The 20263-nt window shown below is 40.2% G+C and overlaps 1 protein-coding gene across 3 annotated transcripts; it reads left to right on the top strand.

The window, feature by feature from the left end:
* Window positions 1–1792: 1792 nt before the first annotated feature.
* Window positions 1793–18857, top strand: dcaf8 (DDB1 and CUL4 associated factor 8). 3 transcript variants are annotated; one of them, XM_036138445.1, is made up of 13 exons: window positions 1793–1840; window positions 2512–2587; window positions 2701–2796; window positions 5334–5977; window positions 8460–8600; window positions 8718–8812; window positions 10745–10855; window positions 10991–11121; window positions 12212–12319; window positions 13302–13432; window positions 13676–13795; window positions 15584–15700; window positions 16852–18857. In XM_036138445.1, the coding sequence occupies exons 2-13, from the start codon at window positions 2551–2553 to the stop codon at window positions 16957–16959; spliced, it is 1839 nt and encodes a 612-aa protein (XP_035994338.1). In that variant the 5' UTR covers window positions 1793–1840; window positions 2512–2550; the 3' UTR covers window positions 16960–18857. The 3 variants fall into 3 exon arrangements, with proteins under 3 accessions (XP_035994338.1, XP_035994337.1, XP_035994340.1); XM_036138444.1 differs by having other exon boundaries at window positions 1807–2066; XM_036138447.1 differs by lacking the exon at window positions 1793–1840 and adding an exon at window positions 2073–2363.
* Window positions 18858–20263: the final 1406 nt, after the last annotated feature.

Here is a 20263-nt window from a genome sequence, read left to right as displayed (position 1 = left end):
ACTTTGCAGCTATAATGAGAACAGATGGCTCAAGCATCTGAAGCAGTGTCAAAGCACTACGCCTTGTGTTTATCTCCAAATCTAAAAAATATTAATCTTTACTTCTTGTGATTACTGATTTAGCTTTTTGAGTAGCCACTCTAAAAACATTGAAGATACCGAGTAGCTTCAACGTTGTTAAAGTGAAATCTCAAGAAAATGTATGCATATCAACTGTCTTGAGATGAAGCAGCAGTCTTATTACTAATTTCATGTAGGGTACGGCATACATTGTAAAGATCACATAGTGATGTATTTCCTCACAAATAAATGCTTTATTGTTCTATAAGAAATTATTATTACTGTAATATAGTTCATGAAAGTGAGCGTGTTTCCTCTTTAACGTCATTTTTAACAACAATGATAAGAATACAAAATAATACAAACAAACAGCACAAAAGAAAAAGAAAAAAATATAAAAATATAATTCAAATACATATGGTGAATCTAACCATATGTATTATCTAACCAATTCCCTTTAAAATTAGCAGGCACGAGTTAAAGATTTTAAACTAATGTCAAAATAAATAAGCAGGATAAGTTTAATATGGAATGTCTTAAAGAATACATGTAAATAATTAAAGGCACAACAACAAATGGGTAATAATCAATTAATAATAACATCAATCAGAGGTAGGTAGTAATTAGTTGCATTTACTCAGTTACATTTTGTAACTTTATGTATTTCTCTTGCCGTCATTGAGCAAGAGACATGGTTCACCATTGACAGGCACCCAGTCCATCACAGGGCGACATAGAGACATACAGGTAAAACAAACTTACACACACACATTCACACCTGATGGCAGGTTGAAATTTTGTTTTTGGACTGTGTGATGAAGTACCTAGGGAGAACCCATGCATGCACAGGGAGAACATGCTCCATGCAGACAGACACCAGGCTGGGATTTGAACCCAGGACAGTGTTGGCAACTCCTTGAAAAATAATTAAGGGACTCTTCTTGGCCAGGGACTGTCTACCACACTACTGATATGATTCATTTCTTTTGTCTTTTCTTCTGTGTGAAATAATTCTGCAAACATTTAACTCAAACATTTAACTCGCACCATTCCTTTTTTCAAGGGAAAAAGTTGGCTACCCTAACTCAGGACCTTCTTGCTGTAAGACCAAAGTGCTACTATACTACTACTACTACTACTACTACTACTACTACTACTAATAATAATAATAATAATAATAATAATAATAATAATAATATTATTATTATTAATAATAATAATAATAATAATAATAATAATAATAATAATAATAATAATTATTATTATTATTATTATTATTATTATTATTGTTGTTTTTGTTGTTATATCAATAATGATAATAATGCTGCCACTACTACAACTACTACTACTAATAATAATAACGCTACTACTACTACTACTACTACTACTACTACCACCAGGACCACCACCACCACTACTACTACTACTACTAATAATAATAATAATAATACAACTATTAGTAATGATGGTGATATAATTATGAGCATGATTAAGCTGTTAAAATTAAATAGAGATAAAATAAAACAGACAGTATATAATAATAATATTAATAATATTATTTATAATAATAATAATAATAATAATAATAATTATTATTATTATTATTATTATTATTATTATTATTATTATTATTATTATTATTATTATTGCTCTTTTTTGGAAACTTCCGGTTTCAAAAAATTATAAATAGAAGAGGCACGCACGACACCGGAAATGGAGCTACGCAAAAAGAAAAAAAGAGAAGCTGGAACGTCAAAACATAAACAGAGTGGAAGAGAGTGTGAGCGCAGCTAGCTCGTATTGTTGTCTGACTTTTTTTTTTCTCCCTAAGGCTATAAAACATAGCTTAATGCAAGCTTTCCTAATGTCGTGTATTTCCCGTCAGAGAACTCCCGGTCGAGGCACTTAGCTCGTTTGCCAAGTAGCGAGGTGGAGGAAAAACAAATCTGCAGGAAAAAGATTAGGACTAAACTAAGAAGTGCGCCTCGTCGGGCCTTCGAGTAGAGGTAACGCTAGCAATGCTAACTTAGCAAGTTAAAGTGCCCGCATTTTGACAGCCCGTCCGATGACAGACAGCGTGAATGTCCCGTTTTGCCTTCGATGTTTGTTCGCCTTAAACGTGCTGCGTAGCTTTTACTTTCGATACGGCGAGCGTCAGCTTGGAGGAACGGCCGCAGTTACGCAGAGGACCACAAAGCAAACACGGCGTTAGTTCGGGCCTCTGGGTCGGCTAGCTGGGAAGTCAGCGTTGTTACATTAGGTGCTGCGATGCAAAGCTGGTAAAAAAAAAAAGTAGCCCGATAGTAAGTTTTTTTTTTGGAGCTATGCGGCGAAGCGGCAACGGGGATGATTTGATTTCTGCCTGTCCCTGCTTTGTTTTCCACACTTTGCTCGGCGAACCAGCAGACCCACTGAAACGCTTTTGCTTTTTCCTGTCTCGATAACTTGCAGCTTCTACCTCAGGGCGACGCAGGACGGAAAGGAGAGAGAATGGCCGAGGCTGACGGAAAGCCCGCTGCACTCAATGGTACGGAGACGGAGAGGGGGAATTAAAAACGCATTTATGACCGTAACCATGTATGTTGTTGTCGCTCCTTGGAGCTGCGAGGTTCTCAGAGGAAACATGTTTGGCTTTCTTAGGTGGATCAGAAGAAAAGCAGCCAGGAGAAGATCAACAGAAGGAGGAGGACGCCTCTGGAAGTAAAGACGGCCAGACACAGTCTTCCTCTGAAGATGGTAAAGCTGCTTTTTTGTGTGTGTTTGTTTATAGCTTCCTTAAAAAGTTGAGGTGCCACAGCCTCCTCCAGGTCGATTCGCCTTTACTACACCCATAAACAAACGTAAGCACCAAATAGGCCATGGCTCATCGTCTAGTTTCTCTTTTTTCTGAAGTTATGATTTATGAAAGTAAAATCAAGACTACACCATATGGTAAATGGTTACAGCCGTTCACAACCTGGCGGTGGTGAGCTATGCTAGCAGCCACAGCTGCCCTGGGGCAGACTGACAGAGGCGAGGCTGCCGTCTGACTTCGGAGGAGTGTCTTGCACAAGGACACAACAACTGAGACGGTCGGAGCGCCAGGGGGATCAAACCGGCAACCAGCCAATCATCACAGGACGAACTCCCTGACCTCTGCGCCACTGTCGACTCCATATAGTGAAAAAAAAAACGCAGCAGAGACGCCCAAACGTAAGAAGGAGGAGTGTCTCCAGGACGCTAGATGTCACAGAGAGCTTTGAGGGCATCATGATGAGAAATTAGATTCAGTTCAAAGATGATTTATTGATTCCAAAGGGAAATTTAATGTTTGTTCAGCGCGTTGCTGTAGATGCTGATGGCTGCAGGCAGGAAGGCTCTCCTGCAGCGGTCTAACTTACAGCGGATCCGGTGAATCCTCTGACTGTAGACACTCTGTTGTTGTTCCACAGTCCGATTACGAGGATGCTCGTCGTAATCCATAATGTCCTTTTGAAGAATCCTTTGCAAAGTTGTCTGTAGAGGTTCTAGAAGGGTCCCCAGAACAGCGCCGGCCTTCTTTATCAGCTTGTTGAGCCCTTTTTAGGTCCCTGGCTCTGATGCTGCTACCCCAGCAGATGATGGAGAAGGAGATCAGACTCTCCATAACAGACTTATAGAAGATCTGCAGCATCTTTCTGCAAACCCTGAAGGACCCGAGCCTCCTCAGGAAGTACGGCCGGCTCTGTCCCTTCTTGTAGACAGCTTCACTTTTAAGCCTCCAGTCTAGTTTTTTGTCCATGTGAACACCCAAGGTATTTATTCTCCTCCACCACCTTCACCTCTTCTCCCAACATGCTGCTGGTACCATATCCTGTTTCTGCTGAAATCAACATCATTGTTTTATCCACGTTCAGAATGAAATTATTATTTCCACACCGTGCCACAAAGCATAAATAACACAGGGAGCTGTCAGGAAAATATGGATTCATCTCTGCTGGTATAATTGCTGCAATATTTATATTACCATTCCGCCAGTGCTGCGCAGTGCAGGTCGGCTGGCGGAGAAAAAAAAGGCTGCGACGTGTAACAGAAAATAAATTAAAATAGTGCAATGTAGCCTTTTTAAATCAGCTTTTTTTTTTAATACCTCGACCGTTTCGAAAGGTTTGTGCGAAGTCTTAAAAAACATAAAAACTCCAACGTTTAATAGACCTACGTTTAGGCCTCTTTAAAGTCTTAAGTTATGTCCAGAGATTCGGTGATGCTTCATTAATTATATTCAACTAAGTCTTGAATTTGTTAAACTAGTTCATTTGTTCGGTTAGTGCTTCTTCTTTAATCTCTTTTTTTTTTTTACAAATTCAGTGGCGCCGATTTGGTTTTACTCTCATTCGTAGTTTTTGGGTGAGGAACTCGCTTGTCATCAGTCGGTCCTGTTAAAAGGACTTTATCACCAGATGTTCAGTTTTCCCTGCCAGGACGCTCTTGACGCTTTACCGTCTGTTTCAAAACGCTCTTGATTGGCGCGGCTTTTTTTGTTTCGACTCTCCTAATCAGTAGGGCTGAACGATTTTGGAAAATAATCTAATTGCGATTTTTTTTTTTTTTCTTAATATTGCGATTTAATGCGATTTATTTATTTATTTATTTTTTTTATCATGTCTTTTTAAACATATACAAACAACAAATCATTTTGTTTCCTCGCTGTGCAGATTAGTTGCTAAAAGACCCTCAGCATCTAAACTCGGAGCAGAAATGATTGCGTTCTGCCTACGATATAAGTTATTTCAACCAAAATTGCAATTTTGACTTTTCTCTGCGTTAACCACAAGCAACAAAAATGGCGTCTAAATAAAGATGTTTGTAAACAAGGACTATTTTAAATATGAACTTTTAATGTTTCTATTGATCAGAATACTGTTCAAGAGAACAGCTTTTAGTTGATTTGGACATCAATCCATGTTGAACATAAAGTGCAACCAACAAGCAAGTCTATGTATTAAACTGATTGACCTGAACTTAATGCTATGTATGATTATATAAACTCTAAAACAAGTAATACAATTAGATTATCTCACTGCTGCAACTGTCTTCACTTCCATGTGGAGGCAAACCCACTTCAAACATTTTACCAACACCTAATGGACGTGTCTAATTCCCTAATTGTTACATAGCCAAAAATTGCAGACTCTGCGATTTGGAAATTGCGTTTTTTTTAAATCGCGATTATATTGAAAATGCGATTAATTGTTCAGCCCTACTAATCAGACAGGCGCTGTCCTGACGTCCTGGCTTTGTGCTTTTCTCCGCAGCTCCCAAAGAAACGGCGGAGGCGTCTGGAGACAAAGCCATGCCAGAGGCAGAAGGAGAGACAGTTGGAGACAGAGAAGGCGAGGAGGAGGAAGACTCGGACAGCATGGACGGCAGCGGACTGTTCTCTTTGACCGAGGACGGAGAGCGGGAGAGCGAGGGCGGGAGGCGGGAGAGGGTCAAAGAGAAAGTCAAAAGGGCGGCCAGGAAGAGAATCCGACCCGGAGGTGGCACTAATCACTCCTCCAGCTCGGACGAGGACGACGACGACGACGAGCAAAAGGAGGACGACGATGACGACGAAGACGATGATGACGACGAGGCCATGGAATCCTGGCTGGGAGCAGAGCTCTACGACCTCCGCGGCCCCACGTGGCAGGCGGTGCCGTCTCTCCGCTCCAGAGAGATCGGCAAGAACTCGCACCAGTTTGTCCGCCGCGTGTGTGGAGCCCGCGGCCTCGTCCAAAGGCTGGAGCTCCAGGGACGCTTGGAGCGGCACACCGGCTGCGTCAACACGTTGCACTTCAACCCCTCCGGCACGCGTCTGGCGTCGGGCAGCGACGACCTGCGGGTGGTGATCTGGGACTGGGCCGTCCGCCGGGCCGAGCTGGAATTCGACAGCGGCCATAAGAGTAACGTCTTTCAGGTGAGTGCTGCTGATCCGGATCGGTGATTTATGACTGTGTTATTAGCAGTTATATAATTAAAAACCAGAGGCTGAAGATCTTCACAGACAGGGTACTGTGTAGACCAGGGGGTGTCAAAGCCATTTCTATATTGGGCCACTTTGGCACTGTGAAGTCATTAAAAGTCACTTTGATTTCAGAATTTACTTTCAGTTCACATAAAAATGTAAAAAAGAAATTCACAGTAACAGAAAAGTATCACCCTTAAGCCCACTTGAACAGTTTATCTGCAAAAAAAAGTCAATATTGGGGTGAGTTACCCTTTAAACACTCTGCATTCTGCATCACTTTTTCCCTTTTTGTAAATTTCTGGGATGTTTCAGTGTGTTCTGGGAAAACAGACATTAATATACAGTTTAAAAAATAAATAAGTCAACATTCGCTACAGGAGCCACAGTTTTAGCCACTTTAAAAAGGATATATGCCTCTATTTTATGACCTAATATGCCTTTATTGGTTTTTGAGGGCCAGAGAAATTGCCTTGATGGGCCGGATTCAGCCCGCGGGCCTTGAGTTTGACGCATGGGGTGTAGACAGAAATCAATAGCTGTATATCTTCTCTCTTTGCCCTTCAATCCTCTTTCCACTTTGTTCGGGGTTGTTGCAGGTTCCTATTTAATGCCTGACAGCGGTGCAAATATCTGCAACAAACTCTTATTTTATTCTCTTTAAATGAGCTTGAAACCGTTTCAGTTTGGAAATTAAAAGATCTTTGATTTGAAACATCTGTAGGAACCCTGTAGAGAAAGGCTTGGTTGAGTTTTAATAAAACAAACTTTGTTCACACATTGTTCAGCACTGAAGGTACGCTGCTCTGAAAGAAAATAAGGGAACACTTTTTAATCGAGTATAACACCAAGGCGGTTAGATGTGTGGATTTTGCATGTGGTCAGTGCAGTAGCAGAGGGGGTTGTTAATCGGTTCTCGGCTGTTATGGTGCGACTGATATTAACCACAGGGGCGCTAAAGGGGCCACAATGAGACAAAAACAGAACGGTTTTGCAGGTGGAGGCCACAGACATTTGTTCCCTCAGTGTTTTTTTTTGTTTGTTTGTTTTTTGGACAACTTTTCAATAGTTTTGAATCTGACCAGGGTCTGTGTCACTATTGGTAGCAAGAGGCAATATCTGGACACTACTGAGGTGACACAGGCAGTGCAACTCCGGCAGTAGGACCTGTACAGGATAAGCAATTTCACCCTAACCATTCAGTAGGTATCGGGATACAATCCAATACCTACTGCCAAGTAGGTTTGCACTAGGGCTGAACGATTTTGTAAAATAATCTAATTGCAATTTTTTTTCTTAATAATGTGATTTAATGCGATTTTTTTTTCTCCAGTTTAATTTATCATGTGTTTCAAAATATATACAAACAACAAATCAATTTGTTTCCTCGCTGTGCAGATTAGTTGCTAAAAAGACCAGCAGCATCTAAACTCGGAGCAGTAATGATTGCGTTCTGCCTACAATATATTTCAATCAAAATTGCAATTTTGACTTTTCTCCACATTAACTACAAGCAACAAAAATGGCCTCTAAATAAAGATGTTTGTAAACAAGGACTATTTTAAATATGAACTTTTAATGTTTCTATTGATCAGAATATTATTCAAAAGAACAGCTTTTAATTTAATTGGACATCAATCCTCGTTGAACATAAAATGCAAAGTCCAACCAACAAGTCTATGTATTAAACTAATTGACCTGTACTTAATGCTATGTATGATTATATAAACTCTAATACAAGTAATAAAATTAGATTATCTCACTGCTGCAACTGTCTTCCCTTCCATGTGGAGGCAAACCCACTTCAAACATTTTACCAACACCTAATGGACGTGTCTAATTCCCTAATTGTTACATAGCCAAAAATTGCAGACCGCTGCGATTTGGAAATTGCGTTATTTTAAATCACGATTATATTGAAAATGCGATTAATTGTTCAGCCCTAGTTTGCTCTTACAAAGAATTTGACTTGGTGTTGATGGTGCAGACAAAAAATAAAATAAAATACAATGGATATTGTTATGGATTTCCAGTTTGACGTTCTCAGGGACTTTGGATTCAACCCTGCGTGGGTTGCTCATGTTCATCAAACGATTAAAATGATGGCACCCTTTTTGTTCCTAACCTCATCCATTCCTTATCAGGATGGATATCCTGCTGTTTTTTTGTTGTTTTTTTTTGTTTTTTTTCAAGAAAGCTCTGATGTGTTCCTTTATTTTTCTTTTAAAAAACAGTGTATTTAGGAGTTTTTAGTGATTGAAATCCAGAATGATCTCTTAGAAAAAACAAAACAAACTAACATCAGTAAGATGAGAGTAAAATGTGTTTTACTCTCATCTTACAAAAACAATAATAATAAAGTAATAATAACCAAAAACAAAAAAACGTCACGTGATTAATCTGAGTTTGCTTCTTGTCCCCTGGGCTCCAACAGGCAAAGTTCCTGCCTCACAGCGGAGACTCCACCCTGGCCATGTGCGCCCGTGACGGTCAGATTCGAGTCGCCGAGCTGTCCGCCACGCAGCGCTGCAAGAACACAAAGCGGGTAGCACAGCATAAAGGAGCCGCACACAAGGTGGGCAAGCTGGCCGGGGTTTCCATGTGACGAAAAGTTGAACCGCCTCTGGAGTAACATGCTCCTAAACCACTCTTTTTGAGTTTTCACGCCCGTTTTGGTTAATTTCTCCATCAGCTGGCCCTAGAGCCAGACTCGCCCTGTTCCTTTCTGTCAGCCGGAGAGGACGCCGTGGTGTACGGCATCGACCTGCGTCTAGATCGTCCTGCCAAGTAAGTCACTGCATGTTGGATCTTCTGGGCTTCCTGCAGAAAAGGAAAAAAAAATCGAATTTCATCATCGATTTTGTGCTAAATGTAAATATATATAAAATCTATATATTGGAGGCTTATAATATTTGCTTTTTTGTGTCCCTCTAAATACCTCTGACTTGTACTTATTTATGGGTATATCATCTTTTTAAATGGACAATCAAACAGTATGAGTGTGATAAAGTATTGCTGGTAAATAATTTCTCTTTCCTCCAATAATACTTTCTCTGCTTCTGCTTCCCGTTTCCAACAAGCTGCAGCTTAGCTGACGAGTTCTTGTAATGCGTTTGTTGCAGTTCATCTAGTTTCCGTTAAATTTAGTAATATATACTGAAATCCACATTGGGTTTCCGTTTAACCTAAAAGGATGTAAGAGTTGAAAAAGCCTAATCTAATTTTATCCCTGTTGATTTCTTATGAAATAAACACATCTGTGGTAGTGGCCTCTGTCTCCTGTGACGCTGCATGGATCAGCGGGTATCAATGATGGATAATTATCAGTGTTTGCTTTAATGCAACATCAAATCTTAAAGTAGGCTTAGATCCATAAGTTAACCAATTTAACACATTATCAACACGTTAGGGGACATTTCTAAAGCTGTGCTGCAACCCCTTTGAAACAAGATGCGGTTGACAGGTGGGGTTTACCGTTTTTCTGCCAAACGGGGCTGTAAATGAATATGAATGAAGCTCTTCCCTAGATGTTAGGCTAATGTTTTAGTTGCCCTTTGCTAGCGTTCCTTTATACCTGAGCATTCTCCTTCTGTTTTTGACAGCACCTGAGAGCACCCCCCCACCCCCGCCCCACAATTATTGCCGCCAATGGTAAAATTGTGTCAAAAGCCGTAAAATAAATATATCATCTTTTTATTGCAGTAGCATAAATTTAGAGAAATGTTTTTTTTTTTTATCTAGTTTTCTAATTGAGTCAGTTTTAATGGTGGAAATTATTCTAGTACTTAGGAAAAAATTTGAAAAATAAAACCTCAACAACAACAAACAAGTGTCATGATTATTATTACCCTGGTCAATTTCAATAAAACTAATTTAATTACTGCATTTTTGTAATCAGTCTAAAGACCTTGTAGTTGTGGATTTCCTCTCTTCCTGGGAAAGACGTATGAAAAGAGGTAAACACAAGAGAATGTGGCCTTCAAATAAAGCAGATGTCTGGATCTTCGTGAGGCAGAAAATAGCAACTCTACTATATTTGCCCAAATCTCGTGTTACATTGAAGATCCAAAAGTTTAAAACACCTGGAACCAAAAACCTCGATGAGGGTTCAGGCTTAACGCCGCGCTCTGTGATCTAGATGGCGAGGTAGCAGGGTCCAAAAATAACACTCGCCAGACGCCAAATGTGAGTTAATTTTCCTTTTTGGCGAGTAAATTTTGGAGCGCTAGCTGCCACATGGCGAGTAAATGTTTACACCAAATAAATTGTGTTTTTTCAGTCATCATTTGGGTAGATGCTTGTTTATGTTCCTCTGCTGTCAGCTCGTATGACAAAAAAACGCAAACCTACACAAACATTCTCACATGTGACGTGAGAACGACAACTTTGTCATGTCCGTTTGCTAACAGCTAGCATTTAGGCTAATTACGTAGCGGGATTATGTGGAGATATTTAGCAGGAGTCAGACAGACTTGTGATTCAGGAGGTTAATTTCAAACATAGTGGGGTAGGTAAAAAAAAAAAAGAATCTCCAGTGTGAGAGGATGCTACTGCCAAATAAAGATGAGTAGATTTGAAGTATGCGTGCGAATATTTTGCAGGAGTAGCAACAGCAGCACTGTATTTTGTTTGCAGTTTATTTGCTGAAGCTGATTTTTTTCTTTTTCTTTTTTTTGTTTTCTTTTTGCTTCTTTGTCTCCCTTATGTGATGTGTGGCAGTAAACTGGTGGTTGTAAAGGAGGGCGATAAAAAAGTTGGGCTGTATACCATCTTTGTCAACCCAGCAAAGACGCAGCAGTTCGCAGTCGGTGGGAGAGATCAGTATGTGAGGTACGAGGCTCCACTGGCGCTTGATGTAAAGGAAGAACTCTGAATATGACGTGATGTTTGATCTGTCAGACATTTTTTTTCCATCTTTCTTCCTTCCTTGTTTCATTCTCTGAATTTTTTTATTTTTTTTTGTAGAATCTATGACCAGAGGAAGATTAATGAAAATGAAAACAACGGCGTACTGAAAAAGTTTTGTCCTTCACATCTGGTGTCCAGCGAGTCTAAAACCAACATCACCTGTCTGGTGTACAGTCACGACGGCACAGGTGAAAGCTACACCTCTACCTCGATTTTTACTTGTTTCATCCGTCAGTCGGGTTGCTGATGTTTCCGCTTACTTGGCCAGTTTGACATATATGTCAGATGGACTGTGGCAGCCTGACCTGTTGTTACTCAAAGGTTTACGTGTTTGTCTTTGCAGAGAGACAATGAGATTAGATTGGGCATCAGCAGCACACGTTTATCAGCGTTTAGGCTGAGCTTATCGAGCAATGGTCAAAAGTTCAGCTGTCCTCAGTACCTGTTGAACACATTATTCAGGCACCAATAGGAAAAGTAGGGGATTTGATTGGAGGATTTTCCAGGTCTGGATAGGAATGAAAAAAGAAGACAGTGGGGGAAAAAAATAGTTTGTTTTGTTTTACTTTATTTCCTCTTTCCCTCCCTTTGTCTTTCCTCCCTCCTGCCCATCCTTGTCCTATTTTACTTTATGATTATTTTTTTCTGTCCTTTCATTAATTAATTCTCTTCTTCCTCCCTTATAAATAATAAAATACAATAAAAAACATTCCTTCCTTCCTTCCTTCCTTTCCCTCCTTCCTTCTATTTTTTCTTCCTGCGTCCTTCCTCTCCTTCCACCTTCCATAATATCCTTCATTATCCATTTCACACCTCCCTTGAATTTTTTTGTATCATTCCTTCCTCTGTTTTTTCTATCCTTCTTTATGTCCTTTGTTCCTTTCTCCCTGGGCTAGGGAGGGTATGTCCTGTCTTCACCGAGTCCTCCTTCCTTCTTTGTGTTCACCCTTACCCCCCCCCCCTCCTTCCTTAAATCTTCTACCTGTTCATGTGTCTTTTTTTGCTCTCTTTTTATTGTTTTTATTTTTTCAGTCCTTCATGTTGTTCTTTCCTTCCCTATGTCATAATTCCTTGTTTTTTGTCCTGCCTTCCTTTCTGTATTTTTCAAAGTGGAACAGGCTGCGCTCCCAACAACAAAACCTCCTTGTCAAGTTTTATAATCTCTATTTTAAAATGGAAACAAAGAAATGAAAACTCTGCATATTAGCCTGTAGAAAAGTGAAGAATTTCAACACGTGGAAAGTGTTGCAACACTTAAATCACTTTTCATCTTTTCAGAACTCCTGGCAAGTTACAACGATGAAGACATCTACCTGTTTGACTCAAACCACAGCGACGGGGCGGACTATCGCAGGAGATATAAGGGACATCGCAATAATGCCACAGGTATTTATTTTTGCCGGTAAAGCAGCATTTTCCAGTATTTCAGAGATGCACCAAGAAAAATCATCTGAATGGAAACGTCTGATTTTCTTTCTCAACCAGCCCTGATCAACCTGTCGGAAACACACACAAAAAATCTGACCAGTAAAAAGAAAAACACAAAATCATCACACGGTCACACTAACAACACTTAGCTGTGGGAGCTGCTGTTGGAGGAAAAACATGCATAGTTAGTCAGTTTCAGTGAAAATTGATGCAGAACTTTTGTAAAAAAAAAAATCTACAGATGCTGAAACAATAAAATTTCAACTCTAAAAATGTTTCATTTTAAATAATAGTGAAATCCTTTAACTGCAGAGCTGTTTAACATAGACTGCTCACTCTCTCAAACACACGTTGATGTCGCCTCTCGACAAGATCAGTCAGTCAATCAGAAAGACTTAAAGTGCCGCTACAGTTACAAGCGAAGAATAAACAATTTACCAATCTAACACATTTCACTAACTCAGAGCTCGGTTACTAAGTTGAATGCAGCAGTTATTTAATTTGACTGAAAAATTGATGTGATGTGTAAACGTCTATGTTTTTAGGTTTGTTTTTTAAAAAAAATTTTTTGAAAATACCAATAATCTCTCATGTAAACTGAGTAAATGTGATGCAAGGGATTCTATTTAGTTGCTTTTTATTTGTGCAGATTGTGTTTTTGTAAAATGTTAAGATGGGGAAATTTTGAGATTATCCAGAAAGGTTGTTAAAAGCTGTATGGGCAGCGCTCTAAAATTGGACAGAAAAATCTTATCTGCCTTAATATGATTGAATTTGACTTTTTAAAGTGCCTCGAGATTACATGTTTTATGAATTGGCACTATATAAATAAAATTTAATTGAATCCCCCCCAGCCCTTCCCAAAGTGTATAAAATGAGGCAGCCATTTTGAGTTCCCTTCAAGCTCTGCCCCTGACTCTGGATCACTTGTGTTTCCCAGTGAAGGGCGTGAACTTCTACGGGCCCTGCAGCGAGTTTGTGGTCAGCGGCAGTGACTGCGGTCATATTTACCTGTGGGACAAAAATTCTGCTCGTATCGTCCAGTTCATGGAGGGAGACCGAGGAGGCGTGGTGAGTTGGAACAGGGAAGTGCCGCCTTTAACAGGCTGTGGATGGAGATCAGAAAACACCACGTTAGTTAGGCAAAACTACTCTTTATAATTCTGCTGAATTTTGACATTTTTATTGAAGTTTGGCTCTTGTATACAAATTGCGTCCGTCCCTCCCCTTTAACTTTAGGGTTTTTTGACATTCTGTGATTGTCTGCTGTGTGATTTCCGAAACAAGCCCTGACATTAACTTTGGTAACTCCAGGTAAATTGTCTGGAGCCGCACCCCCACCTGCCAGGAATGGCCACCAGCGGGTTGGACCATGATATTAAGCTGTGGGCGCCCACAGCAGAAAACCCCACTGGACTCAAGGGCCTGAAAGAGGTACTGATTCCTGCCTCTTTACGTGCATCCAGTGATAAATGTAATGGTGTTTTTGTCTTAAAGCGGGGCGTCCCACTCCGGTTCTGGAGGGACGGTGTCCTGCAGCATTTTGGCTTCGTTCCCACGACGGGCAAATGTGACCCATATCCAACTTTTTCATGGCAGTGTGAACGAACCTATTCCGATCTTTTCACCCCAATAAAATATGATTTATGCCTCTGCAATATATGGTACAAAATCGCATACGTATCAGTTTTTAAAGTGTCCTCAGTCTGGACGGTCATGTCGTATTTCACCCGTCTTTTACGTCACATGTCCCGGTTCTCACTAAACGTCCTCAGCAGCAACAGTCACGGCTCCTCAAAACGGCGTTGTTAATAGCTGGGCTGTTTTCTTACCTTCATGGTTTTATGATGTGGTCTTAATGTCGGCACCAATTACTCAACAACTTCCACTACTGTGTTTTTTTTTTTTTAATTGAACACTTCTGGTAACAATTATATCGGTCACTGCTTCCATAAACGGGACGCTGCTGCGCGACGGCTACCCTCTCCTTCTGCTCTCGGGTCGTGAAGCGTTCAGTGGTTTGAACGACGGCGCAACCAAAAAGTCAGAGTTGAGCATTAAGACCTGCAGTGTGATCGTAGCCTTTGATGCGTTTCCTCCTAATTACATGTGAAGGAGGGGATTGAGTCGTCTGATTAAGGTTGAAAAGTTGCAGGACACCGACACCTGGAGGAATGGACTAGGACACCCCTGGTTTAAAGTGACCATAAGATTGAAATGTATTTAAACATAATATATGAAGAGCTTCTCTGAGTTTTGGAGACTTTTCATTCTGCTACTAGGATTCTCATCTAGCCTGGAGCCAGTTGTTTAAAACTATTTAATTTAGCTCTGACTGTAAATGTTGGTACGTTTAGGCCAGTAAGTTGTTCTTAATAGAGCTACAATATATTATCAGTCTGTAATTATCATAATAATATCAATGTGTACAATACTGCAATTGCAATTAGCTTCTCGTGGTCATATTTTGTAGATTATTAACAGTCTGCATGCAAAATCCATCCAACTGGTCTGTTGGATGGATTTTTTTCTCTCTCTCTCTGCATTTCATGCAAACTGTGATACAGATTTGGTGATCAAGATGCTTGAGCTCATGAAAAGTGGTGGGAAATTTGAGTGAGTGGAAACAAAAGAAGAGATTTTATAATGTGAGTCATCTGGGATTCGATCAGGAAGATTAGCTTCCTGGTCGCTGCTCTTGGCGATCATTGGAGGGCGTCATGTCAAGATATTAGATCTTGTCAGATAAGAATACATTAAAGTTTTCCTGCTGGTATATAATCAGTTAATTAAAATGAGTAAGCTGTTTTAACATTTTTGTTCTACTGGATTCATCATACAAAATGTGGATTTCCTAAACTGCTCCTGCCTGATTGGGGTCATAAATAATAATTTTTTATAGGTTTTATAAGGTTTTTGCATAGGCCTGTTTGTGGCAAAATAATTTTTGTTCAAACTGGAATGAAGCACCCCCTATATGGGAAATTAAAGGCTTTTTTTTTTTTTTTGTAATAGTACAATAAGTGAGTACCTACAGCTTTACGTGGTAACTTTTCCTTACACAGCGTTGTGTCTGTCACAAAATCCCTAGCAAAAATATTGTTTGACAAAATATGTAAACTCAAATTTCTTTCTTTTTTTTTTTTTTATTGCTGTAAAGCTGATGTTGTTCTGACGTTTTACAATTTTTGCAGCCCAACTGATCTCTTGTGTTGTCAAAAGGTGATGAAGAAAAACAAGCGGGAGCGTGATGAAGACAGCGTGCGTCATGGCGACCAGTACGACACCCAGCTGCTGTGGTTCCTGATGAGGCACATGAGAAACAGACGACCTCAAAGGGTAAACCCGCTGACGCAGCATCTCTGCATTCTCAAACACTGCACTGGTTTACCTGTTTTTAGGAACCAACATTTCCACACAATGCCCAACTGTAGATTAAGACTACAGATTTAAATGGTAATAACGGTAAACGTTTGTGTCCATTGCCTGACACAAAATAAAATATAATATGTGCATTATAAAGTATACAATCTATATAAAAAAGTGTCCCCTGCCAGCATGTAATATAAGTAATAATAAAATTAATCCTATAGTAGTTATATGTTTAGATTTTATCTGAAGGTAAGTATTGAATGCCTAAATTAGGTCTAAAAAAACATTAAAATTTAATTTTTATTTTTGGTGGAACATTTCTCATTTAGATTATGGTTATGTTTATTAAAATGCTTATTAGTAAAAAAAATAATAGCATTTTTGACACTCCTAGCTTTGTTTACATTTTATTTATTTGATTACAAATAAATTTCAGGACAAAGATACATAACTTGATTAGTTTGTAACATGGGAGGAAAATGTGTTGCCCAGATCAAATAATTAACCAGAATATTAGAACTAAATGAATTTGATTAAAAAGATTATTAGTGGTTGCCTATCTTTGTTTAGCGGTACTTTTTAGGTTGCTTTGAACCCTAAATGTCAAATTTGGCTGTTTTTAAAAGGTTAAACATTTAAATAAAATTGATTTTCATTAATCGGTTAACTAAAACCATTAATATATTAACTACAGAAACTAGTGTTAGCGGAGGACCTGCATTAGAGAACATTTTATTTAGTGTTATGCTGGAAATGCCAAATTAAGCTGCTAATAAATAAGCATAAAGTTAAATAAACGTCTAAAGAGTATCGATCGGATAAAACTGCTCTTGATTGTCATGAGTTAATTGAAAATTGAGTAGTAATCAGCTTTAAAAAAAAAAAAAAAAAAAAAAGAAAGAAAGATGGTAGCAAGGTAGCATTTGGGTAGCCGCGCCGTACGGAGGATCGTATCCCCACAGCGAGGCGTTTTCTGCCCATTTGCTTAACGATTACTTGTCAATAAAGGCCACTGGTGCCACAAACGCCGTTTTGGAACAAACACAGACAGATCGGTGGCAGCACGGTTTTGTTTAGCACACATAACCCCGGCGATGCTTTCCTCCGTCTCTATCCAGACTCGCCGTGAGGGAGCAGACACAGACACCGACGAGTCCTGGAGCTCTCCGGATTCCTCGGACGAAGATGACGGCGGTCCCGACCACGTCCAGTGCATGTCGTCCTGAGCCACAGACAGAGACACACACACACACACACACACACACACACATACATATACAGACATTTACACAATCTATTGCCCTTGAGTTGATGCACATAGGCTAGCACTATCCACACACCGGCACGAGCCACAGACGCATTTACCTGAACATACTATACTGTTGAAGCAGGGCGGCGGAGGTGCTCGGCGCCCCGTTTTCCTGGCAGCGGCGACTCTCGACTGCGACACTTCCAGAATTTTACTGCGGGAATTTCGTGCACAGAGGTCTAGTGAGCGCCCGCGACCCTTTGAACCACTCGGCCGCGCCCCCGCTGGTCAGCGCGTCGTAGACTCAGAAAAGATGCGTGGCAAGAGGCGCGACAAACCTGCTGCATCCGACCTGTAGTGAGCTTTACATCACCAGCAGACCCATACCCTCAATCCGGGTTCCACAACTCCTGCTCTCGAAGGAGGGTTCAGCAGAAATGACCGCTGACGGCGCGTACCCCCCCCTAAACCTCCCCTAAATGTGACTCCCTTTGAGATTCAGTGTATGGGGTAAGCTCTGCTTTACTCCAGACTCTCCCTAGTTGTGTTTTTCTTTTTACTCTGGAGCAGCTTGAGGTGGTAGTTTTCATTTTTCACGTAATTATCTTCATCTTCTCCTCCTCGTTCTCATCACTGCTGGTTGCACTTTGAATCAGGGACGATTTGGTGTGCTTACAGACGAAATGTGCGCTTGTGTGATGATGATGATGATGACTATGATGGGGGAGCAGCTATCGTCTTGTATTTGTCATAGGAATCGCAGCAGCGGAGTTTAGCTCATCTAATTTCTTTTGTCCCCTTTGAGACGGGATTATTTTGCACTTGAGCGTTTGACCGTGGGGGGGGGGTTGGTTTCCTTCGCTTCCAGCGGCCTTCCCTCCGCTTCCTCCTCCCTCTCTCTCCAAACAGAAACACGTTTAGGACAGGAAGCCTTTAACTGTCCTCTCGGTGAACACGACAAACGGGAGGTAAACAGGTGAATAGAAAAAAAGATGGATTTTTAGTTCTGTTGAGGGTTGTGTTTACCCCCTCCTCCTTTTTCTTTTTTTAAAGGGCCAGAAGTTATTTGCGTGTTTTTTTTTTTTTTTCAACCTTCTCCTTTGACATAATTGTAAACATGCATCTTATTTGAGCATCAAGAGTGAATCCATCAAACATTTTGCAGAACGTCTAAAATTAAAGACGCTCTTCAGACAAACGCCTGAACCGGGTTTTCGGTTTTTCTTGCACTCGGAGTCGTGTCGGCGCCGTCTGAACGCTGGCCGAAAGACGAGGGACGGAGAGAGCGGCGGGGTCGGTCTGCTTGCCAGTCAGTTGCTGCGTGAAAGCGATAAAGTTAAGCTTTTCTCATTTTCTATGAGAACTGTAGTTAATTGAATTCATATGTACATATATATAAATATATATTAGAACTGTAAAAAAAAAAAAAAAAAAAAAACTTAAGCAAATGCTGTTTGACTTTAAAAAAAAAAAACGGAAAAAATAGTCAAAACATTTGATTGGTATTGATGCAGAGATTTATATTCTATACTGTACCGAGGACAAAATACTTTTAAAATCCACAAAAGAAAAAGTTGACGTGTTTTTTTTTTTTTTTTTTGGTTTGTTTTTTCCTTTTCTTGACATGAACAGCTGTCATTTAAGTATTCAAAAGTGTATTCCTCCTGTTCAGGATTGTTCACATAATTATTCCATGTTTTCAAACAGTTCTATCCAGATTGTCCCACGTGCTATTTTTTTTGGCATCTCGCATACATAGCAAAAGAAAAGGCTTTGATTAAACTATTTTCCCCACGTCTGCCTAATATTGCATTCTACTGGTTGATTTGGAAATATGTACAATTTGTGCAATAAACGAAAAGATGATGCGCTTGAGGTTGTCTGTTTTTTTTTTTTCCCCCAGAACAAAAAGTTTTCAGCGCCCTCTGCTATTGTCATCACTGGAAAACACATACAGAGAAAAACACTTTGCAATAAACAAATTTTATTGCAGTATTGGCGCCTTAATTGAGCCGCTGGTGAGTTGATAGATTTTTTTTTTCGTGAGAATTTTATGCCCTCTGAATGAACGTAACATTGACAGTTTTTGACAATTTTGCCACTGCGATAAAAAGACGAGTTTATTTTGAGGCTTCCTAGAAATCTTTGCTGTATCTTTGCTGTAGCTTTGCTGTAGCTGCTAATAATATAAATATAACTTTTGTCAGTGTGATTATGGAGGATGTATTTTACCTGCTGCAAATGGTTTTGTTTTACTTTTTACTGGGTTGATATTTATCACTTGAAATGGGGGGGGGGGGGGGGGAACACAGGAATTTGGAAAATATCTAAAGTTGTTACATATGATTTCTTGGTATTGTTCTATTTTTTTGTATCTAAAATGCAGTAAATGCACAATATTACCAAATGTATTTGCTCACCCATCCAAATGATCAAAATCATGTTTTCCAATCACCTCCATGACCAAAGGAGACTAAATTTAAGCACCTTGGTTGTAGACTGTTTCTACATTTGCTCTCTGTGTTGGATGCAACAAGTCCAGTCGTGAAATGTCCTTTTAAATATTTTAGTCCACTGTCAGTGGTGTTATGTCACGAGGGGAAGCAATTGGGAATGACAACATCTCAGCCATGAGGTGGTGTACCATGTAGACTGATGGAGCAGGCTCAGCGGATGCTGAGGCGTTAGTCTCCAACTTTCTGCAAATCTCAGGAGTGACAAATGGCGCTTCTCCACCTGGACATCTGATGGATGAGTCTGGGTTTGGTGGTTGCCTAACTGTATCGAGATGAGTGCAAAGTTTGGTGGAGAGGGGATTCTCAGGAGCTGTGCTTGTCAACAATTTCTGCTCCCAACCCTGTGGGATCTGGAGACGGCCCCCTGCTTTGTGCTCGGGTGCACCGTTGGAAGAGCCAGGTCCATACAGACATGGATGAGAGTTGGTGTGTGGATGACCTTGACTGGCCTGCAGTCCTGACCTCAGCCAGATGGAACAGCTTTGGGATGAGTTAGAGCAGAGACTGAACGGAGAGCCAGGCCTTCTTATCCAACATCGATGTCTGACCTCACAGAGGTACTGCTGGAAGAATGGTCCATAAGTTCTATAATTAATTCAAAAGCCTTTTTCAGAAGAGCTGAAACTGTTATAGCTGCAAACGTTATATTGAGCCGTACGGATTAAAGGGATGTCACCAGTAAAAACAGGTGAGCAAGCAAATACTTTTGGTAACTTTTGACTGTAATTAGTGACCATTAAAGTCTGGCTTAAAATAAGATCTTCC

This window comes from Fundulus heteroclitus, chromosome 6 (assembly GCF_011125445.2).
Source record: "Fundulus heteroclitus isolate FHET01 chromosome 6, MU-UCD_Fhet_4.1, whole genome shotgun sequence".
NCBI classification, from domain to species: Eukaryota; Metazoa; Chordata; class Actinopteri; order Cyprinodontiformes; family Fundulidae; genus Fundulus; species Fundulus heteroclitus.
This window is presented reverse-complemented; position numbering and strand designations above follow the sequence as displayed.

Bases quoted from the DNA above. Each gene is read 5' to 3' on its own strand.
- dcaf8 (XM_036138445.1), top strand. From the start codon at position 2,551: ATGGCCGAGGCTGACGGAAAGCCCGCTGCACTCAATG. The intron at 8,601-8,717 runs GTGGGCAAGCTG...TTTCTCCATCAG, and splicing joins ATAAAGGAGCCGCACACAAG to CTGGCCCTAGAGCCAGACTC. The intron at 8,813-10,744 runs GTAAGTCACTGC...GATGTGTGGCAG, and splicing joins CGTCTAGATCGTCCTGCCAA to TAAACTGGTGGTTGTAAAGG.